This window comes from Pelobates fuscus, chromosome 5 (assembly GCF_036172605.1).
Source record: "Pelobates fuscus isolate aPelFus1 chromosome 5, aPelFus1.pri, whole genome shotgun sequence".
Classification (NCBI taxonomy): Eukaryota; Metazoa; Chordata; class Amphibia; order Anura; family Pelobatidae; genus Pelobates; species Pelobates fuscus.
Window position 1 is genome coordinate 215,898,721 of NC_086321.1, and position 19,712 is coordinate 215,918,432.

Genomic DNA, 19,712 nt, shown 5'->3' on the forward strand with positions numbered 1-19,712 from the left:
TGCAGTGGCGTACACATGACCCATGGGGCCCCAGTGCGCAAATTGATCCGTGCCCCCCCCCCCCCTCTCGCGCTTACTCTGCGCGGGCCGGGGCCGCAACACATGGCGGCGGGCACCTGGTCGCAGGGGTTGCAGGGCTGTGACCCCTGCGACCGCGGTATGTACGCCAGTGCATGCAGATGCACACACACTTAAAGGACCACTACAGACACCCAGATCACATCAGCTCAATGAAGTGGTCTGGGTGTCAGGTCCCTCTAGTTTTAACCCTGCAGCTGAAAACATAGCAGTTTCAGAGAAACTGCTATGTTTCACCGAGGGTTAATTCAGCCTCTAGTGGATGTCTCACTGACAGCCACTAGAGGAGCTTCCGCTATTCTAAAACACTGAACGTCCATAGGAAAGCATTGAGTAATGCTTTCCTATGGGCGGTTTGAATGCGTGCGCGGCAAGAGCATTCGGAGCTGAGAGGCGGAGGAATCCCCAGCGCCAAGGGAGAAAGGTAAGTGCTGAAGACACACACACACTCTCACGAACAGATGCATACACACCAGCTAACGGACACACATTTACTGACAGACACACTCAGCGACAGACATACACACACACTCACTTACAAAACATACACTCTCACTGACAAACACACACTCACTAACAGACATCAAACAGACTCACTAATACACACACAAACACACTCAGTAAGAGACTCACTAGCAGACACACTCACTGACACACACTAGCAGACACACACTGACACTCACTAGCAAACACACACTGACACTCACTAGCAGACACACACTGACACTCACTAGAAGACACACACTGACACTCACTAGCAGACACACACTGACACTCACTAGCAGACACACACACTGACACTAGCAGACACTCACTGACACTAGCAGACACACTCACTGACACTAGCAGACACACTCACTGACACTAGCAGTCACACTCACTGACACTCACTAGCAGACACACACACTGACACTCACTAGCAGACACACACACTGACACTCACTAGCAGACACACTAGCAGACACACTCACTGACGCTCACTAGCAGACACACTCACTGACGCTCACTAGCAGACACACTCACTGACGCTCACTAGCAGACACACTCACTGACGCTCACTAGCAGACACACTCACTGACGCTCACTAGCAGACACACACACTGACGCTCACTAGCAGACACACACACTGACGCTCACTAGCAGACACACTCACTTACGCTCACTAGCAGACACACTCACTGACGCTCACTAGCAGACACACACAATGACGCTCACTAGCAGACACACACACTGACGCTCACTAGCAGACACACACACTGACGCTCACTAGCAGACCCACACACTGACGCTCACTAGCAGACACACTCACTGACGCTCACTAGCAGACACACTCACTGACGCTCACTAGCAGACACACTCACTGACGCTCACTAGCAGACACACTCACTGACGCTCACTAGCAGACACACTCACTGACGCTCACTAGCAGACACACTCACTGACACTCACTAGCAGACACACTCACTGACACTCACTAGCAGACACACACACACACACACACTAACACTCACACAAGCACATGTTTTTTTTTTTATTTAATCCCCCAGCCTCCTTACCTTTTTGGAGTGCTGAAGGGATTCCCTGGGATCCAGTGGTGCTGCTGGGCTCCTGGGCGGGTAGGCAGGCTGGCTGGCGGGCGGGCGGGTAGGCAGGCTGGCTGGCGGGCGCGAGGGAGCACTCTCCCATGTGTGCTTCCTCTTCAGCTCCCTCGCGCACCGCGTAGGGATGCCGGAGCCGGAAGATGACGTCATTTTCCGGCTCCGGTATCAGTATGCGGCGCGCAAGGGAGCTGAAGAGGAAGCACACATGGGAGAGTGCTCCCTCGCGCGCCCGCAGAACCGGGCGCTCGGCCACGCTACAATAGGTCGTCGGTTGCAGGGGAGCGCAGTGTGCTTCCCTCCTTCCGGTCACCCTGATTTTGCGCCTCCAAGGCCGGTGCGCCCTAAGGCGGCCGCCTGGGCCGCCTTATGGTAGCGCCGGCCCTGCCTGTTTACCAAGATGGCACTCACTACTGACATTTAGTATGTTTTTTTTTTTTACGTAAACTGATGTTTGCTAATCATAAATGCAGCTGATCTCATAACAACATGGTTGAATATTGGGGTGCATGGAAAGCAGGGGAGAAACATCTTAACATCAGATTTCCCATTCTAACCAATGCTTTCAATAAGATTCTTGAAGAAGAAGAAGAAGCCGATTATTCCATTCCTGAAACGTTGGATAACAACGAGAGAACAATAATATATATTATTGAAGCAGAAGGGGATTAGTCAAAGGAATGGTGGTGGGGGGCCAAGTATATTATCCATACCTACATGTTGTATGTAGAATACGGCAAGGCTTGTAAGCCCTAATGAGGTCCTGGGGCCAAGATGAATTTGGGGAGATGAATTTCTGGGCTTATTAGGGACTCTGGGAACTCCCAACACAGTTATTTTCATTATTTGCAGTTCTGTCTCCAGTTTAGAGTGAGTGTGGAAGCCTATGCTGGTTTTAGTTTGATACTGGAGAATATTTTTCACCAGTTACTGCAAGTCACTATGTCACATATTTTTGATGGCATAGTTTGCCTTACGGTAATTGTGTTGTTGTTGTTTCTATTGTAGGTTAATTTAGCCATTTAAGTTTTTTTTAGTGCATGGCAATTGTTCTTTTTTTTTTAAATCATGGTCGATTTCATAAAGTGCTATCAATATATTTGAATTAGTTCCAAAACTAAGAGTAAAATAATAAAATTTTCACCAGTTTCCCTAGGTGACATAGTTAACATTGTATATGTGACAGACAATGTGCAGCTAGACCTGACATTTGCTGGACAAAATCACATGACACACCACTCCTTCATTATAAGCAATCTATTGTTTGCTCTGGCAAATACACATAGAAATCTCAACTTTTCCACCAATTATTGGCTTTCTTCTCTCATATTGGTATATATATATATATATATATATATATATATATACACACATTGTTTTATGATTATGTGTGTATGCATGTGTTTACATAGTTAAATAACTGTTTAGCAAATATTTGTTATTTGGACACAGTATAGAGATAATTTAAGAGAACTGATGCAATAAGTAATCAAAATCTGGTATGTTTGACGAGACATTATCCCTTTAAATAAGATTTAATCTTTGTCTTTTATAGATATTTTGTTATTTGTCATGACCAAGTCCTTTTAATTCAAAAACACAGCTTAAGGCTTACTGTTATCCAAACCAATGACTAATGACACTTGATAGTAACTAATATGTTTCACTACTTTCACTGGCTAAGCAAAACAACTATATTACGCAATTTATACATATGACAATATCCTTTGACTCCAGAAAATCTGAGACACATTAATTATTTTAAGAAACAAAAAACAACATATATCTATCTATGCCACAAAACTGTGAAATTGATAAGGGATTTAAGATGTACTTTGTCTGCTAAACTATTGGATGCTGCCAAGCAAATTTGTTAGCCAATGTCAATAGGTAAACAAATTACTGTGGATGTTACTAAATTGGCTCTGTCAACTGAACTTTCCTTTGCATAAATCAGTTAAAATAATGTTTCTGGCAGATAAGTGTTATCGCGGAATCAAGCTATAGAAGATTAGGTTTGATATACAGTCAAAATTGTGATATTTCTTTCACTATATAGGTAGCCAACTTGGAATTGCATTGTGTAAATTCTTAGATAGTTACTCATCATTTTGAAAAAATCTTCTAAAACAATGTGAGATTTATAGATTTTCAGTTTTGTGCTAAATAGCTACCAGCATCCCATTTTGCAGGGAAGAGATATTTCAGTTTATAAACTGCCTAAAAACCAAATATTTCCACAATAAGCCCACGTGAATATGATTTTGCATATGCTGTAATTAAAGGGGCACGCTAAGCATCATAAGCACAACAGAACACTTTGTTGGTTATGGTGCAAGGAGACTTTTTAGAATAACTCATATCTAGGCACCCGTAGTCCAGCTTTTCTTCACAGATCACTAAACTGTTAGTTCCCCTTCCACCTTATCATATCAATTCCATCCATCTTTTTCACTGAATTATTTGGCTGAGATTGTCAACTAACATTCTGCAGCCAATTATTTGCTATAACTTGGACAGAATTGAAATACCTAATTCAAAAGGGTAACTTCCACTCTAGTGATTAAGTTCAAAAGAAGCCAAACTGTGGTCACTTATAGGAACCAGTGAGTAAATTTGTGAGACATGCAAGAATCTCTATAAATGGATTCCTATGTTAATTTTCGTTTTAGTTTTAATAACAAGCACCCTCCCATTGGTGTGTATTTATACAGAAATTACATATATTAGTGCATCTCTTTATTTGAAGTTACTATTGCTTTGAGCCTTGGTTTTCTTGATGAAAACAAATCTTACAAACACATTTAATGAGCATGGGTAGAAAGTAATCATCAAGCTTAGGGCCCAAGAGAAATAGTGAGACAGTTCCATTCAAAAACCACATGTACAAATGACAAATCTTTAAACTGAAGGTTTAACTTTCCCGTATGGGCTAATGTTCCATACCACAATGTTTGGTATGCCCGATGGGTTCCAGTTCAACTTGAAGGTGACAAGCCACTATTCATTTTGTGATGTAGAATATTTGGTTCACACTAATATAACTATTCGCCATTTTTTCTTCTTAAGCCCCACCCCTTACCACAGGCCCTGGGCACAGAAGTAAGTCCAGAACATATTAAATATAAAACATTGTATATTAATCTTTTAATCCCAAAAAGACATCTCAAAAATATCTCCAGGTATTTAGCTAGACATGTTTTGATTTCATACAGTCCATTGGACTAACAATATTTTTGAAAGACCTCAATGATGTCTTTGAAATTTGAATAAACTGCAATTTTTAACCAATTTACGGGAAACTCTACAAATAAAACAAATAAAGATAAAAAAAAAAGTGAAATATTATATGTACAACTGTGAATCCCTTTTCCCCAAACATAAAGAGTTACATACATTAAAATACATAAAATTTGCCACAAGTGACATTTAAATACTTTTACAGAATATAGACTTGCTGTGTAGATCCATTTCCTGGATACAGACTGCTTTAACCCCTACAGAACCAATGAATAATAATTGCTAATATTTGAGAAATAGCCATCAAAGTGATTAATCTCTTAGTAACTGTGCGTTGTTCACATTTTGGTACTCAGAGGGTTAATGCAGCAGCACCTCTTCTTTAATCCATAATATGTAATGTCACAGATCGGCCCACTAGTAATAGCTGGATCAATTGCAACAGGGTAGAGGCCATGAATGCGTTGTATTCCCTCTCATCAGTCCACCATGTTGTAACTATGATCATAAAAAGAGCCTGGACATATCTGAAACCATTTATTATTTTCCATTCTGCTTGTCTATTTGACTTGCATTCTAAAGCCCTGAGTATTATGTAAGTAACTCAGATTACTACTTGAGTACTTTAATACTGTTTAAGGCCTATAGTTTGTTTAGAATTTTTGCCACATCCTACCAGTTACTTAAACAAATAGGTAAAGTGGCAGTTTTTTTTTTTTTTATTAAGACATAAAAAATGCAATGGGTGCACCACTTATATTGCACAGGAAAAATATACATCATTCTACCGCTCCATTAAATAGCAGACCACCTCAGAACTGAAGGAGTTAAAGTGAGAAAGTTCCAAACCTGTCCAAGGGGAGACCGGACAATTAACAAGGCAATACCTTTTGAACTGACATCACATCATTAGCTGTACCTTTATTTTGGCATCAATGCTTTGGTCACACAATACTGACTGTGGGTCCAGGTGCTTTACTTTAAACACCCAGCTATACAAGGTAGGTCTGTTGTAGTTTTTTTTTTTTTTGTTTGTTTTATATTTATATATATATATATTTTATTTATTTTTTTGTCTGTATCTTTGAAGTTCCAACAATACAGTTCACCATCCCTCCTTCCACCAACAGAGTGTTGAGGGATAAGAGAGCAAGAGAAAGAGGTGGCTTTTTATTTTTAATATGAAAAAATCTAGAAGTCTAAAAAGAACAGGGGACCTCCTCTGCTGCTACTAATTCATCCCTTGAGTGTACATGTTCTGCAGCAAAGTTGCTGAAGTACTTTCCTTGTGCACAGGTTGTTCTTTTTTACTAACATACAGAAGCTACCCTCTGCCCACGCTTCTTCCGTTGCTTTCCCGAGGTTGACAGTAGGAAGGAGTAGAAATATGGAAATTTTGAAGAGAGCATGGTGGATTTGAAGGAAGATTTGATTTGGTAAGAACAGGTAGATTGGAGAAACCATTCAGCAGGCAGGAAACAAGCAAATTTGGTCCATCAAAAGGAAATTTCATTCAATAATTTTTCAACAGGTAGGAAGATAGGGGTCCAACAGTGAATGATTGGTATCCATTGATGAAAGAGAAAAAAAACAGTAGATAGTTAGAATACAAGCTAAGAAATCATGACAAATATCCCAATATTTCATTTAAGAACAAGATAAATAATTACAAATAAGTGAAAATGAAAAATAAAGATATTTAAGATATTTTCAGAATAGTATAGAATGGTTGCCAAGTCGACCATGTTTTTCTTGATCTCCAACATGAATAACAATGGTATTTTCCTCTGGCAGTATAAGAATTCCACATATGGCCAGTAACTATTTTCATGTACCCCGTTGCAGCACGAGGAACTCATAGCTATCTGAGAAACATGGGTGAGGTGGCAACTTTAGATAGTACTTACAGCCTACAAAAAGTTTTAAACATTGATAATTGTTCACCAGAAAGTGTAACTTTAATACTAGTGATTAATTGCACTCTTATCTACAGAGATATATATTTTTCTCAGTGAGTTTAAAAAGTGAGTTGTGAAGAATCTTTGTAGGTGATAAAACATTACCTGTCCATCCGAATGTTTTGGCAAAATGCTATCCTGATTAAGGACTCAAATAATATTGTTGGATATAAAATTATTTATCATCATGAATAATATTTAAACAATAAATCATTTTTACATATGTTTTTATTTTTGAATATTTTGAAAAAAGTTTTTAAAAGTTCATCCAAAAATATGAAAGCATTTGAAAACTTTATGCAAAAATAATAAATTGAATATTAAACCATACACAAATATACTACAAAAAACAATATATTAAAATATTTAAAAACAATATTAAATCATTTGAAAACCTTACCCAATATCAGGTTAGATTAGATTAGATTGTGGTGTATATAAGTATGGAGGCTGCATCTGGTGTGATGGCACATTAGGCATTCTGGTATATCATACTAGGCTTTGTGTGAGTAGATGGAAGCTCTATTTGTAGATGAGAAAGCACTATTGTCCAGAACTTGTAAAGCATTAATCAGTATTGGCTGGTGTGCATCCCCATGAAACTTACCAAGCAAACTTTTTTCTTATATATAGTAATGACTATTAGTTACTAATCAGTTTCAACAGCTAAATCTCTCACTTTGAAATAGGTTTCATTTTGTTTCCAAATCATATATAAGCCTACATCCAACTCAGTTCTAACAACATGATTTAATATTTTTGGATAAATTATTTAAAAAACCTATCCAAAAATATGAAATTGGCCTCAGTGAATAAACTTCCCAGTTCTTCGAACCTGCTGTATGAGCAGTGTAAGCATCATTTACTTTGCATCAACACCCAAGCACATGGAAAAAAAACATTTGTAGAGTTCCTTATGGTGGCAAGCATACTGTTAAAGTCTGAAAACCTACCAAGCATTTATGTGAAGATACGAATATTGCAATAAGTAGATTGTACTAAACTAAATACCATACGGGATTAATCAAAGTGCTTACCATAACAGCTTAACAGCTTATTCACTAAACAAATAAATGTGTTAGGTTTACAGATTTGCAAACTTCAGACCAAAATAGCAAGGTTAGAAAAAACACCTCTCCAAAGGGAATGTGTTAGAGATTCCGTCCAACTCAGGTATTTCGTAGTAAATTTTACAAGTTAGGTTCCAATTTACCACAAACAGCTATTCAGATTTAATAACAAGTTTCTAAGGCCTTTCAACAGCGTACAATATTTTAACCTCTAGACTGTAAGCTGTTTGACCAGAGTCCTCATCAACCTATTGTTCCTGTAGAACATAATAGGAAGATGAAGTGGTACCCTCTAATTCCACCTGGGGAAGAGAGGAAGCAACGACATCTGGTCTCCAGAGGAGAAGGTGGTCGTCTGGACTGTGCTCTCTAAAGATTAGGGCATAGCCCTTGAACGTATATACAAAAATAAAAATAAGTATCAGTGAGTTCCTCTATGAGAAAGGGAACTGTATGAGAGAGAGCACAGTAGAAAGGGTGATAAATGTACAAGGGGAATAATACAGGGAAGTATTATAAATAGTAAAGTAAAAAAAAAGGGTCAAATGTGTATAGACACTAGGGGAGAGGATAAACACCAAAAATAAGGTGTAAATTAAAAAGAGAAATGCAATAAGATATGTCCCTGGTATGCTCCTTTTGGAAAGAGTGTGGTACAGGAGGTTAGGTACAGAGCTGTGTCAAGAGATGACTAGTAATCACTATGGTATCTCTATAGGAAGCAGGAGCCCTTCATAAACTCAGTGAGAGCCAGGTAAATCCTAGAGGTATGACTCAAAAGGAAAAGGATGCAAACTCAAATCTGTCCCTAGGTAACCTCAGTATCTGAAAATCAATAGTACTACTACAGGAAGCAGGAGACTCTTCTTAGAGCTCAGTGTAAACCAGGTAGATTTTAGAGGTAAACCTAAAAGGGAGGAGATTCCTTCTCAAATCTGTCCCTAAGTTACCTCGGCATCACACAAGGCTAGTGCCTACCTGAACCAACTGACCCTAGTGTAGACAAAAGGGAAAACTAAAACAAAAACAAAAATTAAGTGCTCATAGTCCTACCAAAGTGGAAATAAAAGTGCTAAGAGCCAAAAAGTCTGACGCGCATTTGGCGTGCTCACACGCTGTCGTCAGGGGCAAAGTGAGTGAATAAGCCCAGTAAGCGTGTTTAAATACCTTAATAATCAGCTATCAGTGTTAGCTCTGATACAACAGGAAGAATGGGAGGTATGTCAGATGTGCCGCCTCCAAAGGTGCGGAGTTACGACCTGTATTATTGTGGATATGATGGGCATATGAGTCTGAGTGTATCACATGTATCTATACGCCAATCGAAATGGAGGAGGCGGAGATTGTATAACAACATGTTAGAGAGGTTTATGAATGTACCGCCTCCTAAGGAGCGGGTTTACAACCTGATACATGTGTGAAAATAGACTTCACAATAAGATGCTAACACCGTTAAACAGCAGATTAAAACGAGCTGGGAAGTATCGACTCTAGAAAGATATATCTCCAAAAATATCATACCTAGGGGTTTAAGGGTACAGGTATCCCCTGCGAAACAAGTTGTACAACAAGAACTTTATAAGGAATTGGAGGAGGCAGACATTCATGAGTATTATCTGCAAATATGAATCCATGAGACTTACCAAGATCCAACAGGATATTGATAAAGAGATTGATGAGACTAACAAGTTTAAAACAGAAACCCAGTATGAGAACTTAGAAATCAAACTCAAAACGACCCTTGATAAATTCTCACACCAAAAGAAAGTTAAAAAACAACAAAAATTCCAGAGAGATATCTTAGATTTTGAAAAGGGAAGAATATACCGCTCTTATAAGGAGAGGGTTAGGATAGATTCAGATCACTTCAGCACTTCAGAGTACGACTCTACAGACACTGATAGTGATACTCTATCATCTACTCAATCAAACACACAAGAGAACGCACCTAAGTGTATACTTAAAAAAGGAGTGGACTTTTTAGGACTGCAACAAGCAGACATAAGACAAGGTCCCCGGACCAGACAGAGCAGAGCCAGGGGCCAGAGGAGACGAGATAACCAATAACACTCCCCTTAGGATCATTACTTTTCCAACAGTTACTCTTTCTAAAATACAACAGCAAGTTTTGTCAAAGGGCATTTCCTTTGTCCTTGTACCCTCATTTGACAAATTTATATGGACTAAAGATATCCATTTATTTGTTAGGAAATTGGCCCTCCATAAATATCATCTCATGAAAGATGAGGCCTAAGAACAAAATATAGGGTTATCTGTTTGAGATCTCGAATGTCTACATGCCCTAGTTGACCTTTTGGATCTCAATCATGGCACCATTTCAGATAACATTCCTCATACAGACCTTAAACCCAAGAGTAGATTTACCCCTCCATTTAAAGACTACAAAAATCTAGAGATCTTTCTAGAATTAGTGTGCAGGGAAATTGATTCACTTAAGATAGAGGATCTTCCTATGCACCCTAACAGTAACCTGACCAATTCATAACTTACAGCTCTCAAACAGCTACAAACTAACCACAATTTAATAATCAAACCCTCAGACAAGGATGGCAATATTGTAATTACGGATAGACAACAGTATATCAATATGGCAGATCATTTACTTACAGACACTAACACCTACTGTGTCATTAAGAAAGATCCCACATCTCTGTACCTAATCGAACTACATACACTCCTAATTGAGGCATTTGATCACCATTTCATTTCAAAAAATGAGTTTGATTTCATATACAATAAACAACCAGCCCTGTCAACATTTTATTGCCTACCGAAAACCCACAAGTCCCTAGTGGACCCAAGTGGTAGACCCATAGTTTCGGGCAGTGTCAACTCCAGCATATTTATTGATAAGATACTATCTCCAATAGTAAAGAAATTACCATCCTACATTAGATATACAAAACAGATGCTATACTTCCTGTCACATCTATCCATTCCCAAAGAAGCCATATTATGTAGGCTAGATGTAGAGGCTTTGTACAGTTCCAATCCTCATCATCTAGGTATGGAACATGTAGGTGCATTTTTGCACCTTGATCCCAAATTATCCTTACACGCAATGTCTTTCTTTTTAACAGTAAAATCTACCATTAAATTACAGGGACTGCTATGGGCACATTGTGTGCACTTTCATATGCAAACCTGTACCTAGGCTGGTGGGAAAGACAGATTGTGACAGACCCCTTATTGAAAACCTTCATGGAGCATGTTCTCTGTTGGAAAAGGTACTTCACATGAGAGTAGTGTCATGTTGCTGTAACATAAGCTCCGTCCTACATTTGGGTACTGATCCCTCACACATATGGGTTCATACACACGTAATCAAATAGCATCCTGTTATTTCTCTCCATATATACACATACTGTGACACAAGCTCCATCCATCTGTTCTGGATTGTTAAATGTGTTAACGGTGTTGACATCTTATTGTAAAGTCTATTCTTACACATGTATCAGGTTGTAAACCTCTCATAAACCTCTCTATTATACAATCTCTTCCCCCTCAATTCCGATCGGCGTATAGATACATGTGATACACCCAGGCTCATTTCCCATCTAATCCTCAATGATACAGGTCGTAACTCTGCCCCTTTGGAGGCGGCACACATGACGTACCTCCCATTCGTCCAGCTGTATTGGAGCTAACACTAATGGTTAATTAGTAAGCTATTTAAACACACTTACGGGCTTATTTACTCACTTTGCCCCTGACGACGGCGTGTGAGCACGCCGAGACTAGCTTTTTGGCTCTTAGCACTTTTTTTTCCACTTTGGTAGCACTATGAGCACTTCATTATTTAGTTTTGTTTTAGTTTTCTCTTTTGTCTACCCTAGGGACAGTTGGTTCAGGTAGGCACCTTATGTGATGCTGAGGGAACTTAGGGACAGATTTGAGACGGCATCTCCTCCCTTTTAGGTTTACCTCTAAAATTTGCCCGGTTTCACTAGCCTCTGATGAAGTGACCCTGTCGAGTCACGAAACGCGTTAGGCTTTACGGCAGTGGAACACAGGTCGGGCATACCAGGTGGAACGCATGAGAAGGGAACCTCACCTCTTCCCCTATATCCAAACCTTCTAACCGACTGGAGGAAGGTTTTCCACCATCATTCCAGCAATTTCCTGATCCTACTGATCCTTAAGGACTCTACAGCTGCTTCATAACACTGCCACTTTTTAAATGTGTTTTATCTTCATTATAATAAATTTGAAAGTTTTAATGGAAAGCACTATGGATGTTTGTTATCCACTTCAAATCACAGAGAATATTCTATCACTATAGATCTGTGTCGTGATCTAAGGGTGATTGTCATTTTTACTGCAATACACGAGAGAAAACAGATTTTTCTGCATCTAACAGCTTAATACCATACTGGTTATATTATATCAGCTTTGGATACATTATAGCTGCTGTCATTTTTTTTTGCCAGCTGTGATATTGTTATATATTGACTGTGTCTGCACCGTTTGGACTCTGTATTTAGAGACTTATATTGGACATCTATTTACCACTATTTTCTTACTTATTATTATCTACCTTGCACTTGTATTAGAGGGGTCTGATAAGATCTAGAAGTGTGGATTCAAAGATTTTTTTGAAGCATTTCTTTGTTGTCCCTGCAACCCACTGTTTAGTCAGTTATCCCCTCAAAAATGAATGAGATATATTTTCAAACTTGTATTTCCAGCATCTGAATTTATTTGCATCCAGTTGTGAAAGGAAGAAAGTTGGTATTTAGATTTTTTTATACATATATCTAGTTTAATATTTTTTTCATATGCTGATTGCTAATTTCCAATTTTATTCATTTTTATTCTTTTATGCCCAAGGTTTACATGTCAATTACCTATTCATGCCTGTTGAGGGCAGTCTGAGTAACATAACTATTCATAGAGTGTTTTGAGTTATCTGGTAGGTGATCTCCTTGTAAGTTTAGGATTTGTATTCCTATTAGTGTTCATTTACCTCTAAACTTTGCCCGGTTTACACTGAGCTCTATGAAGGGTCTCCTGCTTCCTGTAGTAGTACTATTGATTTTCACATACTGAGGTTACCTAGAGACAGATTTGAGTTTGCATCCTTCTCCTCTTGAGTCATACCTCTAGGATTTTTCACTGAGTTTATGAAGGGCTGCTGCTTCCTACAGAGGTACCATAGTGATTACTAGTCATCTCTTGACACAGCCCTGTACCCACCTTCCTGTACCACACTCTTTTAAGAGGAGCATACACATTTGCCCATCCCCCCCTTTTTTTTTACTTAGTTTAAATAAAGATAGGGTTTTTCCCTGTATTATTTCCGCCGGTAAATTTATTTCTACTGTGCTCTCCCTCATAGAGTTCTCTTTCCCATAGAGGAACTCACTGAGACTTTTTTTTATTTTTTTCTATTGTTCCTGTAACTTTTTGAGTTCTCGTTTATTGTTAAATTTCCCTTTTATAATATTGTGGAATAAGTTGGCGCTTTATAAATGTTAATAATAATAATAATACTCTACTTGAAAAGTAAACATGGGTGTAAGAGTAGCTGTGTTTATTTAATTACTTCTTACACTGTAAAAAAAAGACAAATTGAGCCGATTTTACACTCTAAACATAAACCTTTACACACCAGTCCTATTTATTGGACAGGCTGTTCTTCTGCAATGTATATCTCAAAGAAATTGTTGCAGTTGAGTTATCAAATAGATCATACAGAAATCACAGTTAGAAAACCAGTCATACATAAAGTGGACAGAAGTAATATTAAAAAATGAAATCAAGCACAACATTTTTCACTAATTCAGAGCGATTTACGTAACTCACAGGCAACCATTTATGTATATTTTATATACATGTATTCTATAATTGATGCATTGATAGCTAATCTTGGCATCTCGCATGTGTGGAAGTGGGTAAACATTTCCACTCTTGAATGCAGGTACATATTAGGTTCAAATAACATAATAACATATTTTAGTGCACATTTATTTATTTGCTGGATTTAAGCGATAGGAAAATAGTCATTGTTACATGTGCAAAGATTTAGTATCCGCGTCGAAAGTTTGGTGGTGATAGTTCCATAGCATTGTTGTTCATACACTTACCTACCATGGGTTCGTCTAAGCAGGTGAGTTAGTGTCAGAAAATAAAAATAATTGCATCTTAAAAAGCTGGTAAAGGCTATAAATAGATCTATACACGTCATGTTGATGTTAAGGCAAGACATGGAACAATTTTCAACAGAACTGATGTAGACTGATTAGAAAAGCAAAGCAAAATATGCCATATAACTGCCAAGAACCCACAGCAAGATTCAGCTGGCTGTTGTGCTCTGGTCCATCTTGCACCTTTGCTTGGACAAACAATATTTTCAAAAAAGGATCACCAAAAATTGGGCCTGATATATGCAATATTTGATTCCTCTTCGCTGGGTGTAATCGAAGCTAATATTAAGGATATATCATTGGATAAGTTAATGTCGTTTGAGTCCCTAAAAGAAAGATTCCAGATATCAAGTACTGGGATTTTTTTCTTATTTAAGGGTCAAATACTTTTTACAGAAATTTTTAGTTATACCATTAGAGAAATCCCCAAGGCTATTGAGATCTCTCTTTTCAATGATGCCTCACCTAAAGTTTTATCTAAGGCAATAGAAATTATGAGAAATATTAACTATGTGGTAGCTGCCCCTCAAATAATTAAGTGAGAAAGAGACTTAAATTGCCAACTAGATAAGCATGAATGGCATACATCTTTTATTAAGATACGTAAGCAAGTACAATGCCTGAATCTAGTAGAAACTCATTATAAAGTCATGAATAGATGGCATCTGGTTCCCAAAGGCTAGCGCAGATGTACCCTAATACATCTTCGTCGTGTTGGAGATGTTATAGAGATGAAGGGACTTATCACCACATATGGTGGAGTTGTTCAGAGATCCAGCAGTTAATAGATTGGCTCTATAAATTAATTGTAGATACGATGAAGATGGTGATGGATAGAAAACCTGAAGTTGTGCTATTACATATGCACTGGCCAATATTATCTTATAAGATAGAATGTTTCTTCATTCACTGTTTTGTAGCTTTCAAAATAGTAATTGCTCGGAATTGGAGAAATAATCAAAGATTATCAGGAGAAACAGTTGAAGACCAAATTTTGACACAGATTAAGATGGAGAGGGACTTAAGTATCCCTTTTTATTAATAATCCAAAAAAGATATAGGTTTTGGCAAGACTGGGTAAATGAAATCCAGTAATGTATTTTGAGCTGTTAGATGTTGGGCTGCCGATGATGTGGACATGATGCCTTATATTTTATTTATTTAAGATGTTCGTAACATACAGCTATATAGCATTGATGTCAGACATCTCATGTATGTCCCATTAAGAGTTTATAAGTATTTTAGGGCAGCACCCCTTTATGTCTTAATAGAGAAATATGCCTCTCAGCTGATACAGACAGGGGGATCTATGTGTGATAGCCCTTCTACAGGGTATGTAGGGAGTAAATAATACCCCTCCAAGTCTCATTAGAGATGCTTATAATATATTCTGTTTTTACTATAATAATCAACCTCTGGGCATAAACTTGGCCTTCTTATACCTCCTGACCCCGCAGAGATAAATGTCTATTAATATATATAGTCATGTAATGTATATTGGATATGATGTCTATTACCTTTTATGTCTGTTTTGTTTGTGATGTATGTCATAATGTGTTGTGTATTTTCTTATTTGTGGTTAAATTGAATAAAAGACTACAGTAAAAAAAGAAAAAAGGATCACCAAATTAAGCTACAATCAACAAAGGTTTAAGCCATGCCATCTGTTAAGCTTGGGGTGAACCGATTATGCTTCAAGGCTGTGTGGCATTGGTTTGTACAGGAAGAGGAAACAATATATTCTACTGAATATCAATATATCTTGAAAGCTAATGTCCCACAGTCTGTGAAGAAATTGAAGCTGACAAGGATTTGGATATTCCAACAAGAGTGTGATCCAAAACACACATGAAAACTAACCATTAACTACTTCAAGAAATGAAAGATAAGGTTTAGGAATGGCTTTTACACAGGGCAGTTACTAGTTGTTTATTGTAGCAAATAAAGCAGTGAATGCATGTGTATTTGTGTATCTGAAACAAGGCGAATTATGGGTTTCTATGTTTGTGGGGGTGTTGGGGGTAGAGCGTGTGTGTATATGAATGCAGGAATGTTTCTGAAAGGCATGTCAGTGTTTGTAAATATAAACTAATATATAAAAAAATATATATAATTAAGGGAGGGCAAGGGTAATGATGCCCAATTTATCTTGCATCTACTGGGCATTCTAAATTGAAAAAACAAACAAACTTTAGGTTAAAATAGTTGGAGTAACTATTTACATTTAGCAAATACATTATGAGTGTGTATTAAAATATTCACCTGTCATGAGTTGGTTTATATTAGCAGCAAATGAACAGTCAGTTCTTAAATTGTACGTGCTATAAGCAGCAAAAATGGGCAAGTGACTTTGACAAGGGCCAAATAGTGATGGCTAGTTGACTGGGTCAGAGCATTGCCAAACAAATATTGTGAGGTGTTCCTGGTATGTAGTGGTTAGTACCTTCCAAACTGACTGAATTGTCTGTCAGCATTATGGGCGCTAAAGACCCATGGATGCACATAGTGATTGAAGGCTAGTCTGTCTGGTCCGATCACACAGATGAGCTATTGTACCTTAAACGTGATTCTGGCCATGAGAGAAATATGTCAGAGCCAGGGCCGGATTTAGATGAAAAGAGGCCCTAGGCTATTCCACTTATGAGGCCCTTTCACCTCCCATTTTTAAGTTTGTAAATTACAGGAGAGACAATAAAATACATAATTACTGTGATATATATCAATATGTTAAATGAAACATGTTGTGATTGGCACTAACCTTTATAAAAAATGTGTCACGGATAATAAATTAAAAAAAAGTCGAGATGAGGAGGGGGGGGTGATTGTAAGAGGGAGGGGGGTGATTAGGAGAGGGGGAGTGATTGTGAGAGGGGGGTGATTGTGAGAGGGAGGGGGTGATGAGGAGAGGGGGGTGATTGTGAGGGGGGTGATTGTAAGAGGAGGGGGGTGATGAGGAGAGGGGGGGTGATTGTGAGAGGTAGGGGGGTGATGAGGAGAGGGGGGTGATTGTGAGAGGAAGGGGGGTGATGAGGAGAGGGGGGGGAGACTAAAAAAATTACCTTAAATCCCTGGTGGTCCAGTGGGGGCTGCCTGGTGGTCCGGTGGGGTCCCTGGTGGTCCGGTGGCCCTCATTTCCGGTTTGCAGCTCCGCAGAGCTGCAGACCATGGATCTCGCGAGACCCAATCAGAGCGTTGCCGTGGTAACCCGCGGCAACGCTCTGATTGGGCAGTGCATGCGAGATCCATGGTCTGCAGCTCTGCACATTGCGTAGCTGCAGACCGCCGGTCTCGGGCGATCGCGGCAGGAGGGGCATTGCAGTCTGCCCCGGGCACCCCCCTAGTAAGTGGCACCCGGGGCGGACCGCCTCCCCCACCTCTCTCCCCCCTTAGTATGCCACTGGTCATATCATATGCATAGAATTTCTCCTTATTTTCGGTTCAGTGTTTTAGTGTTCACTGTTTTTAGAATAGTGTAATTTTAATTTTGCTAACAATTTGAATGTAGGCCCCTCTTGATCTTGAGGCCCTAGGCTGAAGCCTAGTTAGCCTATAGGAAAATCCGGCCCTGGTCAGAACACACAATGTTACTCCGTTTATAATTATATGCTGCCTGCCATTGACCTTGGCTTACCCTGATTACTAGTTTGCTAACTCCCTATTTAGTTATTTGCTTTTGGCTTGCTAATGCTACCTGAATTCCTCCTGTTAAAAACACAACAGAACTTGTGCTTTCTGCCCTGAGCTTTGGCATTTCCTGACCACGCTTACACTACCTAAAGATTCATGTGAATGCTACTTTGGCCCATACACCCCTTGATGGCAATGGTGTTCCCAGATGGCAGAGGTCTCTTTCAGCAGGATAATGCACCCTGCCAAACTGCAACAATTGCTCAAGAATAGTTTGAGGAATGTGGGAAAGAGTTCAAGATGTTGCATTGGCTTCCAAATCTCCCAGATCTCAATCTGATTGAGCATCTGTTGGATGTACACTGGAACGATAACTGCTACCAGAATCTTTGTTCTTACTTTGTGACCTCATAGTGAATAACCACAGGGATTAAGTAATGCATGATTTGTTCTGACATCATGTGCCAGATTGATTTATACTAATCCTGGAACATTGCATTGCAGGTACTGTCAGGCCAAGGAAAAGAATTGAAAGATCTAGAGTGGAAGGATATCAGCCAACTTGTATATTGCATCTACTTATCTATTTGCATCTTGCATCTATTTAGTCTTCTTTATGTGGTCTATTTGCTTAGCTAGTAATGGGGCTAATTTCGAGTCATGAGACATGACATATAGCATTACTTGATAAATAGGGTGATCAGAATTCATTCAGTGTAGTTATTTTCATTGATTAAATCAACAGGCAAGGCTACCCATGGGAAACAGGACCGATTATTCTCCAAATGTTTAACTGAGAGTCTTTTGATTTATCCATTGTCTCATAATATAAACATAACAAAACAACCTCATGGTTTCTTATTTACAATTCATGCTGTCTGATATATACAATTCCATGAAACATTTAAACTTCCCCTTGGTGTTAGGAATGTATTTTACATAATGTGAAAAATTGCATTAGTGATGGCAATGGCCCACATTGTATGCAAACAAAAAGTAATAAGAGATTTTTTGACATTTGCATTAATTTGTTTCATAGCAAATTCTCAACATATATTATATTTAATTTTATTATATGTACTTCTGAAAGGCCAGTTTATTAAGTGGTTTATGTTGCAAATCTCAACTATTACTGGGAATATTATAATATTAGTATGCAATGTGTGTAACCTAGTTTATGTAAGTGTATCAAGACTAGCACGCATTTACAATTTCTGCTCGTCTTGAGCAAAAAAAAAAAATTCAATTTGAGCAAATGATTGAAAGACTGTACTTATAAAGCAAGTTATATATATGTATATGGCATTAGCTTGATGAGATGTTCTTCAGTAATATATTATAAACTTGTTACGTGGCAAAAAGAATAGACTAAAATATAATCAACTAAATTAAACTTATCCTTCCCACTGTTTCTGTTCTACAGTGTAAATATTGACACTTAATGGTAAATAATTAATGAATAGATGCACCTAGTCAACGAGGACACACTGAAAATAGCATAGGGGCACAGTTTTGTTATCTCACCTACTTTTAAAACTACTGCCATAAAGGTTTGTCAACTTCAAAATCTGTTGCATGCTGGGTAATACTTTACTCTGTTTAGTACAGAGATTGGTGTAACTGTACATACTGTATGACGGGATTATACTCACAGACTTTATTTCTGCATTCTACTGGCATATCCGGCTATCAGACACATTCAGACACATTCAATTTATCACAGGATGGGGGCAAAATCAAGTCCAAATGAAAGCACGGAACTACATGGCTACTACTTTACAGAATAGTCAAGTATCTTGAGTTTCCTGCTTTGCTAAACTTGAGATCTTTTTCTTATAATATGTTGGCCTAAATATTGTTTTGTCCATTATTCAGAAATTGTAATTTAGTGTTTTAGTAGTTTAAATGTTGTTTTTAAAGCTTTTGCCTCTTAATTTGCAGATATGTTTGGTTTACATACTTTGCTGTATGGCC

At 38.4% G+C, this 19,712-nt stretch overlaps 1 protein-coding gene across 2 annotated transcripts in view; it reads right to left on the reverse strand.

Annotated features, from left to right (window-relative positions):
• Positions 1-19,712, reverse strand: part of PCSK5 (proprotein convertase subtilisin/kexin type 5) — a 399,481-nt gene that overhangs the window by 118,294 nt on the left and 261,475 nt on the right. Inside the window, exon 21 of one of the 2 annotated variants that reach the window (XM_063455030.1) lies at positions 4,795-6,268. The exons of the other annotated variant lie outside the window; for it this stretch is intronic. Within the exon in view, the coding sequence (XP_063311100.1) occupies positions 6,153-6,268 (116 nt within the window). The 3' untranslated portion in view covers positions 4,795-6,152. Of the gene's footprint in view, positions 1-4,794; positions 6,269-19,712 lie in introns of those variants that run through there. 2 annotated transcript variants of the gene reach the window in all.